Raw genomic sequence first — 13029 nt, forward strand, 5'->3', positions numbered from 1 at the left:
ATTTAAAGCACAAATTTGTGTTTTAGAACTTACAAAAAAAAATTAGTTCCTTTATTATTAAGAAAGATTAAAACTATTATTATTTATGTTAATATTATCACATATGATTCCAAATGATTTTATTGAAAAAACAACAATCTCATTGAAAAGAAGTGGCTTAACCATATATATCAACACTAGTAATTACTACAAAAAGAATAGTTATTTAGAAATAAATAAAAGTACAAAAATTTGATAAATTCTTTTGGAAAAGCTTTTTAATAGCTTCATAGAGGTCAATTTGATTTTACAAGTATTTATAGTTGATTAATAGGTTAAAAACTTGGCTAGTAAGGTGAATACTTATTACACATGTTGATTATTTGTTTTATAAATTGACCTAATATTGCACATGTTGGGCACTTGTAGTACAACTTGGCCATATGGCGCACATATTAAAAACTTGCCTTACAAGTTAGACATATGTCCTACAAATCAAACATGTGTTAGATGATCTATAGAATTTTGCAATGTAACTCCTTAGTTAGATACTATATATGGAAGTAAGAGCAAGACCTTCTTCATTTTTATTAACAACTTTCTTGTTCTTAGCCTTATTCTAAGAGTCTATAATCTTCTTGTCTTTGGTAATAATCATTCTAATTTTAGTATTATAACTATCTTTGAGTGAAAATTTATTCATTTTTAGTGACACAAGAGTATATTGACACTTTGATTGTTTTGTGATTCATCTCTTAGACATGAAGGATAAAATATATATATATATATATTTAAAAAATATAAAGGCCATAGCATTATTATTAATTAAATATATTGACAAGACTAAGATGTTGGCATAGCAAAAAATTAAAAATTAAATATGTTGACTAGACTAAGATGTTGGTACAACAAAAAGTTAAAAATTAAAAAATTAAAAAAAAATATTTAATTATATATATATATATATATATATATATATATACAAACCATGTAAAAACTATCTAAATACCTAAAATAATACAAATGTACTTTTAGATTAATACTTGGATAAATTAATTCTACCTATTTATCCAATTTAGTTGCAAGTACTTAATAGCTACTTAGACAATTTTGCTAAGCTATTCAATATTATATTAGATAAGTTGGCAATATAATTGGAACCTTGCAGAAATACCCAATAAGACTTGACGCTAGTTATTTTAGTATTAGCCATTAGTTACTATGATTGAGATTTTATTAAATTATGATTTATATTCCATAAAATGATAGATTTAATAATATCTTAAAATTATACTATTAACATCATATAAATAATTGTTTTAAATTCTATAAAAATAAATAATTTATTTATATTTATATTAAATTTTTAATTCTTAAAAATATATTAATTAATTTTAATGCAATTATAATAAATAAATAATCCAATAATTTTATTTAGCTTAATATAAGAAATAATTATATATATATATATATTTAATTTATTTATTTAAAATAAACCTTAATTTTTGAATTTATATATGAAATCTTTACAAAAAATTTAAAGTATTAAAAAAGATTTTTTATAATATCTAAAGTTTAGGAGATTGCTAATGCAACTATAGTTTTGCTATTACCACCATAACCCCTCAACCATCACATTCCATCTTTATTTAATACCTTATAAAATATTTGGTTTAATATAATTTTTAATACAATAAAAATATTTAAAAAATATGTTGCATAGGTAGCAAGTTGCAATGGCATTAAAAGTATCCAAAATTTAGCAAACTTAGTACTTACATATTAAAATACTGAAATAGATTAAATATAGATTTTTTGTTTAGTTTGAACAAATTTTATGATTAATTTTTTTAACAATTATACAACTAAATTATAAAGTTGTTTTTACAATAAAATATCTATATTGAAATCAATACAAATTTGATACTCTATACATAGAAAGAGAGATATTAGCTATACATACCAAATAACTTATTATTAAATCACAAAAAAATCAATCAAGTTAATGAATCATTTGAATAATAGTTTATAACCAAATTGTAAAATAAGAAATGATATATTTGGACTTAAGTATTTAAATGAGTATTTTTTATTTTTTTAATGTTTAAACTCATAAATCAGGTTATATTCAAATAGAATAGAAATACTAACTACAAAAATGAATAGTTTTCTATTTTTTTCAATTTAAAATACATACTATATATATATATATATATATATATATATATAAACTATTGACCTCCAAAATTTTTAATAAAAACATTGTGAACCGATGAGGGTTCCTTAAATTGAAGTTCAATGATTTTATTCACGGATTATGCTGAAATTGTAAAATTGAGTTACACAGGTAAAGCCCATAAAATGTTTGATAAAAAATAAAGTTTCATTTTAACCAACATATCCACACACATATGCACTCATACATGGAATCAGATAATTTTTATGATGTTAACTAAATTCAAAAAATTCACACACAAACACACAGTTTTTATCAAATTTTGTGTGCGCCAACACCGTTATCCAACCCTAATTACCGCGACATGGGACGCTGGGGGTAGTCATGGTGGCCGTGCGCGGCAAGACGCGGCATCCGGCGGCAGTGGCGCGGCAGCCAAGGGTTTAAGGGAAAGAGAATTCGAGAATGAGAACGACGACCGTCCTCCTCACCCTGTCTCCACCGCTGAGACAGATGCTACGTCCACCAGTTTGCTTCGATTCATCACTGGCAGGGTGCGACAGATTCATTGCCACAGCGGAGTGCATCGGGAGATTTTTCACATTTTTTTTTTTTTTAATCTCGTGGTATGGCGGTGAAGAAGAGAGCGGTGGATCGGGAGACTCTGGGTATGAGTTTGAGCTTCAGGAGTTGAGGTTTACGAATTCTTCAATACGTCGTCATTTTCGCTTCATTGGCTTTCAGGTTTCCAGATTGCTGAGTGGTTTGTATCTCCGCGTACGTGAATTTTGGAGCTTTAACCTAATAAGTGTACAACTTATAGGAGATTGAGAATTTGGGGTTTTTGCAAGTTTCTTAATGCATACTTCGTCTAGGGTTTCCATTTCTGATTTCTCGTGCACGCATTCTCTTCTTTAGATTGAGTTTTAGAGCGTTGCGGTTGTGGCTTCATTATCAGTCACTGTTTCTGTATTGCTCGATTACATTATTTTGAAGTATTTGCGGGTTATTAAGATCGATTCTTGGGCTAGTTTAGCGGGTACGGTCTGCGAGTGCATTTCCACCAGGGAATCATGGTGCTTCGGAGTCGTGGGGTTAGTTCACTATTAAGGGCCGTGGATGCTGCCGCTAGGCGTCGGAGGTATGTGCCATCGCCGGCGTTGCGAAGTGTTTATTCCTCTAGCAAAATCCTGGATGAAGGTACACTAAAACCCCGGGGTTTTGGAAGGAATGTCTCGAACTTTTCCACGATTAGCGAACCTGTCCTAGTAACTGTTCCGGAGGTACCTGCAGCGTGGCGAACGTTCCCTGCCAGTGGCCATGTTTTTCAAGAAGAGGCGGAAGTGGGAAATATGAAGATGAGCTTTGAGACAGGGAAGCTGGCCCGATTTGCGTCAGGGGCTGTTGTGGTTGGAGTTGGTGAGACGAAAGTTTTGGTTACAGTGGTGGCCGATTACAAGTTTGATGGAGGCAAGGACTTTCTGCCCTTGCAAGTAGAATACCGTGAGAAGCAATATGCTCAGGGAAAAATTCCGGCCACCTTTATGAGGCGTGAAGGTGCGCCCAAAGAAAGAGAGCTTCTGTGTGGTCGTCTCATAGACAGGTCGGTTCGTCCACTTTTCCCTAAGGGTTTTTTCTATGATTCTCAGATCATAGCAAATGTGCTATGTTCGGATGGTGACCAGGACCCTGATGTCCTTGCTGTCAATGCAGCCTCAGCAGCTCTAGTGATCTCAGACATTCCTTGGAAAGGTCCAATCGGTTGTGTGCGAATTGGTAGAGTGAAGGGAAAATTCATCGTCAATCCGAACATGGATGAATTTAGTTTGAGTGACTTGAATCTGGTATATGCATGCACAGCAGAGAAAACTGTGATGATTGAGACGCAGGCTCGTGAGATTACAAACCAGGATTATGTAGCCGCTCTGCATTTGGCTCATGCCGAGGCTACTAAGTTGATCCCACCGCAATTAGAGTTGGCTGCTAAAGTAGCTGTGCTGAAGCGGCCTCTGCCAGTACTCACTGTTCCACCTGAAGTATTAGAAAAGGTCAGATCTCTTGCAAAGATTGCTATTGAGGCTGTGATGGGCAATCCTCAATTTGGCAAATTTGAGCGCGGACAAACTTTGGGAGCGATAGAAGAGGAGGTGAAGAACAGATTGATCTCCGAAGGTGACGAGGTATCTGTAAAGCTTTTGCCGTATGCATTTGATGCAGTGAAGAAAGAGGTGCTGCGGCGGAACATCTTTGAGAAAGGTATGAGAGTGGATGGGCGGGGTCTTAACCAAGTGCGCGAATTGCAGTGCGAGGCTGGAACGTATCCGGCCCTTCATGGATCCTCCGTATTCTCTAGAGGCAACACACAGGTTCTGTGCACAGTCACCATAGGTGCTCCTGACGATGCCCAACGTTTAGATTCTCTTGTCGGAATTGATCGAAAACGATTCATGGTCCATTATAGTTTTCCTCCCTTTTCTATTAACGAGGTCGGGCGTACAGGAGGCCTAAACCGACGAGAAGTTGGCCATGGTACACTAGCAGAGAAAGCATTGGTTGCGTTGCTGCCACCAGAGGAAGACTTCCCATACAGTGTTCGTGTCACTTCTGAGTGTCTGGCATCGGATGGGTCATCTTCCATGGCCACGGTCTGTGGTGGAAGTCTGGCATTGATGGATGCAGGTATTCCATTGCGCTCACATGTGGGTGCTGTCTCAGTTGGCCTGGTGAGCGTCAGTGATCCTGAAACTGGGCGCGTAACGGAGTATCGAATTCTCACCGATATTTTAGGGTTAGAAGATCACCTTGGTGATATGGATTTCAAAATTGCTGGTACTAAGAAAGGTATCACAGCCATTCAGCTTGATATCAAACCTGCGGGCATTCCACTGCACATCCTATGTGAGGCGCTGGAGCCTGCATTAGTCGGTCGAACACAGATCTTGGATTTCATGGAACAGGTCATTAGTAGCCCTCGGGATTCTACTGCCCGAGAGAATTTGCCGCGCAGTGGAACAATGAACATACAACAGGACAGTATCGGGCGCTTGATAGGACCTCAGGGTTCAAACATCAAGAATATTCAGGTACCAAAGGATACTCACTTCACAGTGCAAGTTGTTGGATATTTTCACACCCATTCTCCACAGACGGTTCCTGTTTTCTCCTTTTTCTGTTCTCTAAATTTCATGCATGATGGCATTGGTTTGAAATTTACCCTTTGTGTGGTATTTGAAAGAACGAAAGCTGCGTCAAAGTTTTTGATCAGGTTATTAATGTTTTTGATGTTCAAAGCCTGCTGTATTTCTAATACCGGTCGCAGGAGATTTGGGTAATTTCTTACAAATCGCACATTTTAGATGAGAATTGTGGTAATTAATTACATTTTAGTGGTAATTGATTTTGGCACGAGTTTTTGTTTTTGATGTGATTCTCTTGTCTGGAACAGAAAGTTTCTGACGCACGTATAAACATATCGGGAGATGGAGTTGTGACGATTTTTGCAAGAGATCAGGCCTCGTTTGATCTGGCAAAGCAGATGGTTGAAGCATCAGTAGGGAAGGAAGTGGAGGTGGGGGGCACCTATTCAGCTAGAGTGGTGGCAATCAAGGACTTTGGGGCTTTCATGGAACTTAATGGAGGTTATCAGGGTTTGCTTCATATCTCAGAAATCGCACATGAGCGCATTGAACGCGTATCAGACTATCTTTCCATTGGACAAGAGTTGTCCGTTGTCTGTATTGGTCGTGACCTGCGTGGCAATCTAAAGCTGTCTCGGAAAATGACTTTACCCTTAGTTGTGCCAGAAAATGCCACTCAGCCACCGATTCCTGAATCTACAGTCCCGAGGGCACAAGCTTCTAAAATCAAGCAGAATGTGACCGGGTCATAATTTCTCGTTTCATTTGCCTTAAGCATCATTAAGACACGGGTGGTTGATTCGCTGGATGCCAACACCTAGGTTGCCAGATCTGGGCCTTTAAATCCTGAGATGGATAATGGACATCCATGTTCAAGCGTGTCTCTTGCAGGTCAGGAATTTGAAAAGGAGTCCTGGAGACGTTTTAGGGTTGCATGAGCACTTCCAGCAAGTGTGCTCCAACCTTCTGGTTTTTAAGGACCATGGTTGCAAAGCTAATTTGAACGACATTCATCTGAAGACAAGTGTGATATCAGATTGGTTTACGGCAATCCAATTTAGAAATTTAAACTCGTTTCCCAGCACAATTCTATGGTCACTTGGGATCTACCTATTGGAGGAATGTTCCTTGAAGCAATCTCATGATCAGCTGGTTAGTGTTTGGTCTATGATGAGCTCGAGTTTATGTAGCGTATTATTTTTGAGGCGGTTGCGGATGATGAAAACCTTGTGGTGCTCGCCCTGGGTGTGCGGTATAGTAAGCGCTGAAAAAAGACATGTAATTGACGTGTCAAGTTAGGGGATGATGAAAATGAGTGCAACCACTGGGGTAAACAGTGGTGCACAACAGGCTTCGTTTGACTTGAATATTTTTGCAATCCTTTGTTGTGTGGAATTCTTGGGTTTAATCTCTTAATTTTGTTAGTTCCAGATAGCTAAGGTTTAGTGCAATGAGTGAGGTCTGTGTGGTTAAGCGACGTCCTCGTAACATTAGTTGAATCCAAACACAGTTAGGTTCCTCTTCAGTTCGGTTTGCTTCCTTGTTTGTAAGCACCAAAGTCATAAACGGTCCAATGTTGGTTGACAATTCGTACAGATTTATGTACAGGAGGGGGAAGGTTACAGCGCATGAATGGATACATTTTCTCATTATTATACCAAAAATAACCGTAAAAGTACATGGAGTTGCACACTCTACGCCTCTCATTTGGACGACGTCATCTTACAATCTGCCAACAACTCTTCCACTGCACGTCTTCCTGATACCAGTGCAGCGTCGAAGGTTGAAGAATAACGATGATCCCCGCAAACATACAGGCCTTGCTCAACCCTTGGGTTCTTAAGCAACATTGTTGGCGGGGCCTGATAAGGTTGAGCTAGGGAAATGCGGTATGTCCTAAGGTGCTGCCATGAATCGACTAATTGGGGTCCGAACCACGAGCGAAGCTCGGCCCGCACAGTGCCTTCCAATTCTGAGTCGGAAGTGTTTTCATGAAGGCCCAAAAGAGAAACCGAGACGAGGGTCTTGCCTGCAGGAGCATACGATGGTGCCACGGTTGTGGGAAAAAACATGTTATTTATGATCCCATTCTTTGTCCCGTTGAGAAGCAGGATGGGCTCGTTAACAGGTGAAGAATCTGCAGAGAAGTACAAGCAAGTCGTGCTGCGGGGTGGTTTCTCCACAGAAGGAGTGGTTGGAAGCTTCTCTCCCAACAACCGAGCTGCCTCTGGCCCCTCAGTAGCAACGACCACACCGTATTTAGCGCTGATCCCTCGTCCGTTTTCCAGCACCACTCCTGAGGTGACTCCTTTGTCATCTTTCTCCAACTTGGCAACACGTGAATTTAGCAGAACTGAACCCTGGGGAAGTTTGTCTGCCATTTGTTGAGGAATTGCGCCAATGCCAGCTGCTGGAAGAGTGTTTGATCCTAATGCCAAGCACTTGAAGACAAACTCAAATAGCCTGGACGTGGTCTGCAGTTCCCTGTCGAAGAAAATCCCGCCAAAAAAGGGGCGGAAGAACCGATCAACCATCGCCTCAGAGAACCCCTCTGATTTGAGCCTGCTCAGGATTGTCGTCTCCTCGGAAGACAGAATTTCGTCAACTGGTTTAACAGCTGCTCTTATCCTAACAATCCCCACTATCACCTTATCTATCGCTGATCCAATAGGGTTAAACAAGGAACCCAAACCGTCTGTAAAGTGACGGATAGGATCAGCAACTCGATGGAATGCGCCGTTGAACCATACCAGAGCTCCCGCATAAAATGTTTGTAAGTTTAGAGCTTCATAGTCGAGTACCTTCTGTGCTTCCGGGTAAGCGGTGATAAAAATTTGAAACCCTCTGTCCAGCAAAAACCCCTGGTATGAATCCGTCCGCACTCGGCCCCCTACTCCGTCCGAACCTTCCACCAGCAGAAACGGAATCCCGTCCTGTGCACATTGTCTTGCTGCTGCTAAACCCGCCAACCCAGCTCCCACGATCACCACTCCCGTCTCAGTCCCGCCCCGCTCTGTATTACCACTGTCACCATCTTCCGATCCGGTAAGTTGTTCAGTTGCAACACTTGCCCTAACTTCAATTCCAGTTCTCTGGCGCCTCATCGGGCATCCCCGAAGGCTCTTGTAATCAACTGTCATAAATAAACCTCCAGGTGAGTTGGTGGAACTGAGTCCAACCGTGGCATTGCGGAGAATTGGCTTATTTTGTAGAGCTCTAACACTGATGTTACAAAGTCGTGTCGACGAATAATTTGTTGGGCTGGAATTGTTATTGCCAGTAGAGCAGCCCTTGAAAGCAAGACTCAACTGCACCGCAGACCCGTGTGAGATGACCATCGTGGCTTCCATTACTTGAACACGAGCTGCTGCCTGCGTAACGAACGGCGTCAACAGTTGCCGTAACTACACTCGATCACGACCAGCACATCACACCACATTCGCAATCATTCTAACGAAGAAGAAAATGCACAACAGAGGGAACAAAAAGCTCTACCACACAACTCCACTACCGTGAAGTGTAAACCCAAATCTCTACACGCGAGACACCGAGAAGCTCAATCAACCCAAACAATGCACTCCTCCAATACCTTTTTCTCTTTTTTAAAAAAAATAAGAAACTACAGAGTCCCGAATTCGGAATTCCAAATCCACTTCCGAAACCTTCCCGTGCGAGCTACGAGACGCTTATTGGCACCATCCCCTCGAACCTGCTCCACCCAAATCACATATCCCACAGCCCACGTCCTCTCAGCTGCAGAGGCTGGGCTGCAGAAGCAGGAGTGACGCGACCAAAGTGGATCAAAGGAAGTCTGTGTACCCAATACACGCAGCGTGGGCAACGTGGGAGGCTACATGAAGCCAGCGAAATTGCAGGCGAGAGAAAGAGCGAGCGAGAGCACCAGAACACACACACACCCACTCAGTGATTGATTGCGGTGTAGCGGAGTGATGCGATGCGATGCGGCCATAAGGGCCGTGGGGTTGGTGATAGGGGGTAGCCGTGGCGGTGGTGGTGGGGGGGGGGGTGGGTGCCGCGGAGGGCAACGAATGGCAGAATGGAGATCGTTATCTAAATGGGGGTTATCCAGATGGAATGGTGCCTTCCTTCAATCCTTCCTTTCCTTCCTTCCTTTCCCACTCCCCATCTATCTGTCTATCTATGCTTCCTTTCTCTAACCCCCCTTCTTTCACTTTTTTCAATCTCTCCTTTCACTTCGGTTTTCTGAGTTGGTGTTTTGCCGATTTCTCCATGTTTTCTGTGCTTCTTTGTGTGGTGTCTCCTTTCACTTCGGTTTTCTGAGTTGGTGTTTTGCCGATTTCTCCATGTTTTCTGTGCTTCTTTGTGTGGTGTCTCCTTTCACTTCGGTTTTCTGAGTTGGTGTTTTGCCGATTTCTCCATGTTTTCTGTGCTTCTTTGTGTGGTGTCTCCTTTCACTTCGGTTTTCTGAGTTGGTGTTTTGCCGATTTCTCCATGTTTTCTGTGCTTCTTTGTGTGGTGTCTCCTTTCACTTCGGTTTTCTGAGTTGGTGTTTTGCCGATTTCTCCATGTTTTCTGTGCTTCTTTGTGTGGTGTCTCCTTTCACTTCGGTTTTCTGAGTTGGTGTTTTGCCGATTTCTCCATGTTTTCTGTGCTTCTTTGTGTGGTGTCTCCTTTCACTTCGGTTTTCTGAGTTGGTGTTTTGCCGATTTCTCCATGTTTTCTGTGCTTCTTTGTGTGGTGTCTCCTTTCACTTCGGTTTTCTGAGTTGGTGTTTTGCCGATTTCTCCATGTTTTCTGTGCTTCTTTGTGTTGTGACTCATTTTTCTAGAAATTTTCAGTTCAATCGTTGTCAAATTCTTCTTCTTTTTCTTCTCAACTTATTTTATTTTTAGGGTTGTTCAAAAACATCATTAGAAACTTGTCGCCTCTCCATCTTGTAAAGTTTTAAGAATGAAATTCTTGAATTCGTTGGATGTTGTTGATATATATATACATATATGTATAGAAAAATGTTAAAATAATTCACTCATTTACTAAATTGATTCATTGTATTGTAACCATCATTAGAAAAATGGATCACCTCCAAAAGCCATCATTACAATCATGGCCTTCATCACTACTTTCCTTCTCCCAAGCCTTCTTTATTCCAAAAAATCCCCCCTCCCCCTCTCCCTTTCCATGTTTTCAGCTTTCATCTGCACTCTCTTCATTCTTTTCCTTTCCAATTGTGTAAGTCTCAATCTAGAGTTCTTCTCAACAATATTTTGAGAGCTGTACATCTACCTCTTTTGTACTTAGCTTACTTGTCATGCCTAGTGCTATATTGTTGTCACTCTCCTATCCCTTCATTTTTCTAAAGAAGCTGCTAATTTAATTAACATTCTTTTTGTTGTATCAATTATTATTATGTGGTTCAATTTGACTTCTTTTTTTCTTTTCTTTTCTTTTATTAGTATTTTTTTTTTTTTGCCATGAATAGAGACTTCAATTTTTTATCATGATTTATATGGACTTTTTTGGTTAAATGTAGTTACTTTGGAATTGGGATTATCTTTGTATTTGGAAGTAGTTATTTATATATTATATAAGCATCTTTTATTTAGAAGGTGTATTGTGACAAGATAAGTCTAATTGTTGCATTGTGTTTGATTTTATATGTGAATATGATTCTTACATGTCATGTGGAATTTTTGAGTGAAATTCTTTTGATTTGATATCTTCTTATGGTGTTCATGAGAGTGATTTGGATTGGACTCTTTGTTGATTTTGTTATGTATTTGTCTTGAATTAATATCTTTAAACATAACTCTACAAAGTCATATTTGTGAAGTTGTCAATTTGGTTGTATGTTTAGTTTGTAGGTTGTCACATCTTGATAAATAGCAATGTGGATGCAAGTTTGATGTATGTTGTGAGTCCTCTAAAGCTTGAATTTTGGATAAGTATCTTTTTTCATCTTATCAATGTATAATTGACTACAACTCAATCTTAGCATTATAATCCTTCTTGAGTTTAATAAACTCAAAATATTATGAGATCAATTCAATATGAGAGTTGTCTATAGTTTAAGTTTACATTTTCTATTGCTACTAAATAAAAATAAAAATTCTACCTATGCAATCTAACACTACAATTCAACTAGGATCTTAGTTCCATCTTACCACCCCAAGAACTTTAAATGCTCCTTCCAAGTTTCACAAAAACTCTTTAAGACTTAAAAACCTCGTAAAAGCTTCACATAAAGAATCAAGTCTACATCTTACAATTAAGACCTCTTCCATAATTCTATGTTCCCTTTGGAAATGAGGAATGCTTTCTTAGAACACCTTACAATTGTCCTTCTAAGATTCTTTACAAATTCGATGAGCTACTAATTCTTCGATCTTGCTACTCTTGATTTAAGGAGAAAAGCCTTATCATGGTTGTCACTCAGACATGCACGCCAATGATATTATATGTGCTTTTGGATCCAACAAATTTGAATGTACATTGTAAAGACTTCACTGAGAGCTTATATAGAATAAATAAGTTTCATGAAGAACTTTTGACTAAGGTTCATACAATTGGAAATGAAATAAATGAAAGGGATTAGCATGAGAGTTAAGAATGGAAGGAAGTAGGGGGATGGATTTTAGAATAAAAAAAACTAGCAATGAAAAAAACAAAAGTTCAGAATAAAGGGCGTTGAAATGATGGCTATAATTATAATAATGGTTTTTGGAGATGATCCATTTTTTTTAATGATGGTTACAATAAGATAAGTTGATTTAATAAATGAATGGATTATTTTAATAATTTTTTATATATACTTATAAGTTTTTTTATGTAATAATATTGAAAGATTTATGATATCTAGATTTGAGTAGATTTTTGTTAAATGAAATTTTTGAAAGATATTTGAGAATTATTGAAAATCAACCTATTCCAAGATGCCACCAAGAAGGTAGAGAGAAAATTTTCTTAATTAAAATAAATTAAATATATTATTTTTATTTATTTTATATTATGAATCATATTATCTATTCATCTTTTAAATTCAAATATATTATATATTTAAATATGTGCTTACAAGACCATATACAAATATTGAGTAGGTTAAAATTGAATTGTAATATATATATATATATATATATATATATAAAATATAAAATTTTAAAATAATATAAATACAAAAATATATTCAATCTTGTATGCATTTTTGTATTTATAAGCTTAAAACTTATTATCTAAGATTTGGAAAAGAACTTCATATAAAAACTTACTATGAAGTTTTAATGATTTTTGAAATAAATATAAATAAGTTAAAAAATATTCTAGAAGTTTTAAAATATTATTATTAATTTGATTTTAAATTTGATGTAAAGAAGTTACACACATGTTATTATAAAAAAAATTTCTTATAATAATAAACATCAAAAATATTTACTCAAATATGTATTATTGAGTATTTTTTCCAAATTTAAATACACCATAAATATACTCTATGTGAGATATTTAATTTTGATTTTTAAAATTTAAAATTTAGATAAATCTTTGTTCATATTGACTAAATTATCTATTGATGAGCATTATATGATTTTCTTAGAATTAAAAATTTCAAAACATGTTGATATATAAATTCTAGAATAAAAATTTCTTTAAGCGCTAAATTCTACAAAAGTTTAAAGAGTGCTATGCCACATTTGTTTTGATAGATGTTGTAAGTATGGCAATCAACCTAAAGTTTTTGTTTTTAAATTTTTTTTTATATAGATT

The 13029-nt window shown here is 37.4% G+C and overlaps 2 protein-coding genes across 2 annotated transcripts; one reads left to right on the plus strand and one right to left on the minus strand.

Moving 5' to 3' along the window:
* Nucleotides 1-2643: 2643 nt before the first annotated feature.
* On the plus strand, nucleotides 2644-6659 carry LOC112274647 (polyribonucleotide nucleotidyltransferase 2, mitochondrial). The gene is made up of 2 exons (XM_024504304.3): nucleotides 2644-5238; nucleotides 5601-6659. Exons 1-2 carry the CDS (start codon nucleotides 3229-3231, stop codon nucleotides 6042-6044), a joined length of 2454 nt encoding a protein of 817 aa, XP_024360072.1. The 5' UTR covers nucleotides 2644-3228; the 3' UTR covers nucleotides 6045-6659.
* Nucleotides 6660-6911: 252 nt separating this feature from the next.
* LOC112274656 (15-cis-phytoene desaturase, chloroplastic/chromoplastic) lies at nucleotides 6912-9221 on the minus strand. The gene is made up of 2 exons (XM_024504317.3): nucleotides 8882-9221; nucleotides 6912-8663 (listed from the first exon to the last, which is right to left on the minus strand). Exon 2 carries the CDS (start codon nucleotides 8640-8642, stop codon nucleotides 6996-6998), a length of 1647 nt encoding a protein of 548 aa, XP_024360085.1. The 5' UTR covers nucleotides 8643-8663; nucleotides 8882-9221; the 3' UTR covers nucleotides 6912-6995.
* Between the last annotated feature and the right edge of the window lie 3808 nt (nucleotides 9222-13029).

This window comes from Physcomitrium patens, chromosome 2 (assembly GCF_059467195.1).
Source record: "Physcomitrium patens ecotype Gransden chromosome 2, ASM5946719v1, whole genome shotgun sequence".
Taxonomy (NCBI): Eukaryota; Viridiplantae; Streptophyta; class Bryopsida; order Funariales; family Funariaceae; genus Physcomitrium; species Physcomitrium patens.

Excerpts from the sequence above, each read along its gene's own strand:
- LOC112274647 (XM_024504304.3), top strand. The coding sequence starts at position 3,229 with ATGGTGCTTCGGAGTCGTGGGGTTAGTTCACTATTAAGGGCCGTGGAT. Across the intron at positions 5,239-5,600 it reads CAAACATCAAGAATATTCAG|AAAGTTTCTGACGCACGTAT; the intron begins GTACCAAAGGAT and ends TGTCTGGAACAG.
- LOC112274656 (XM_024504317.3), bottom strand. The coding sequence starts at position 8,642 with ATGGAAGCCACGATGGTCATCTCACACGGGTCTGCGGTGCAGTTGAGT.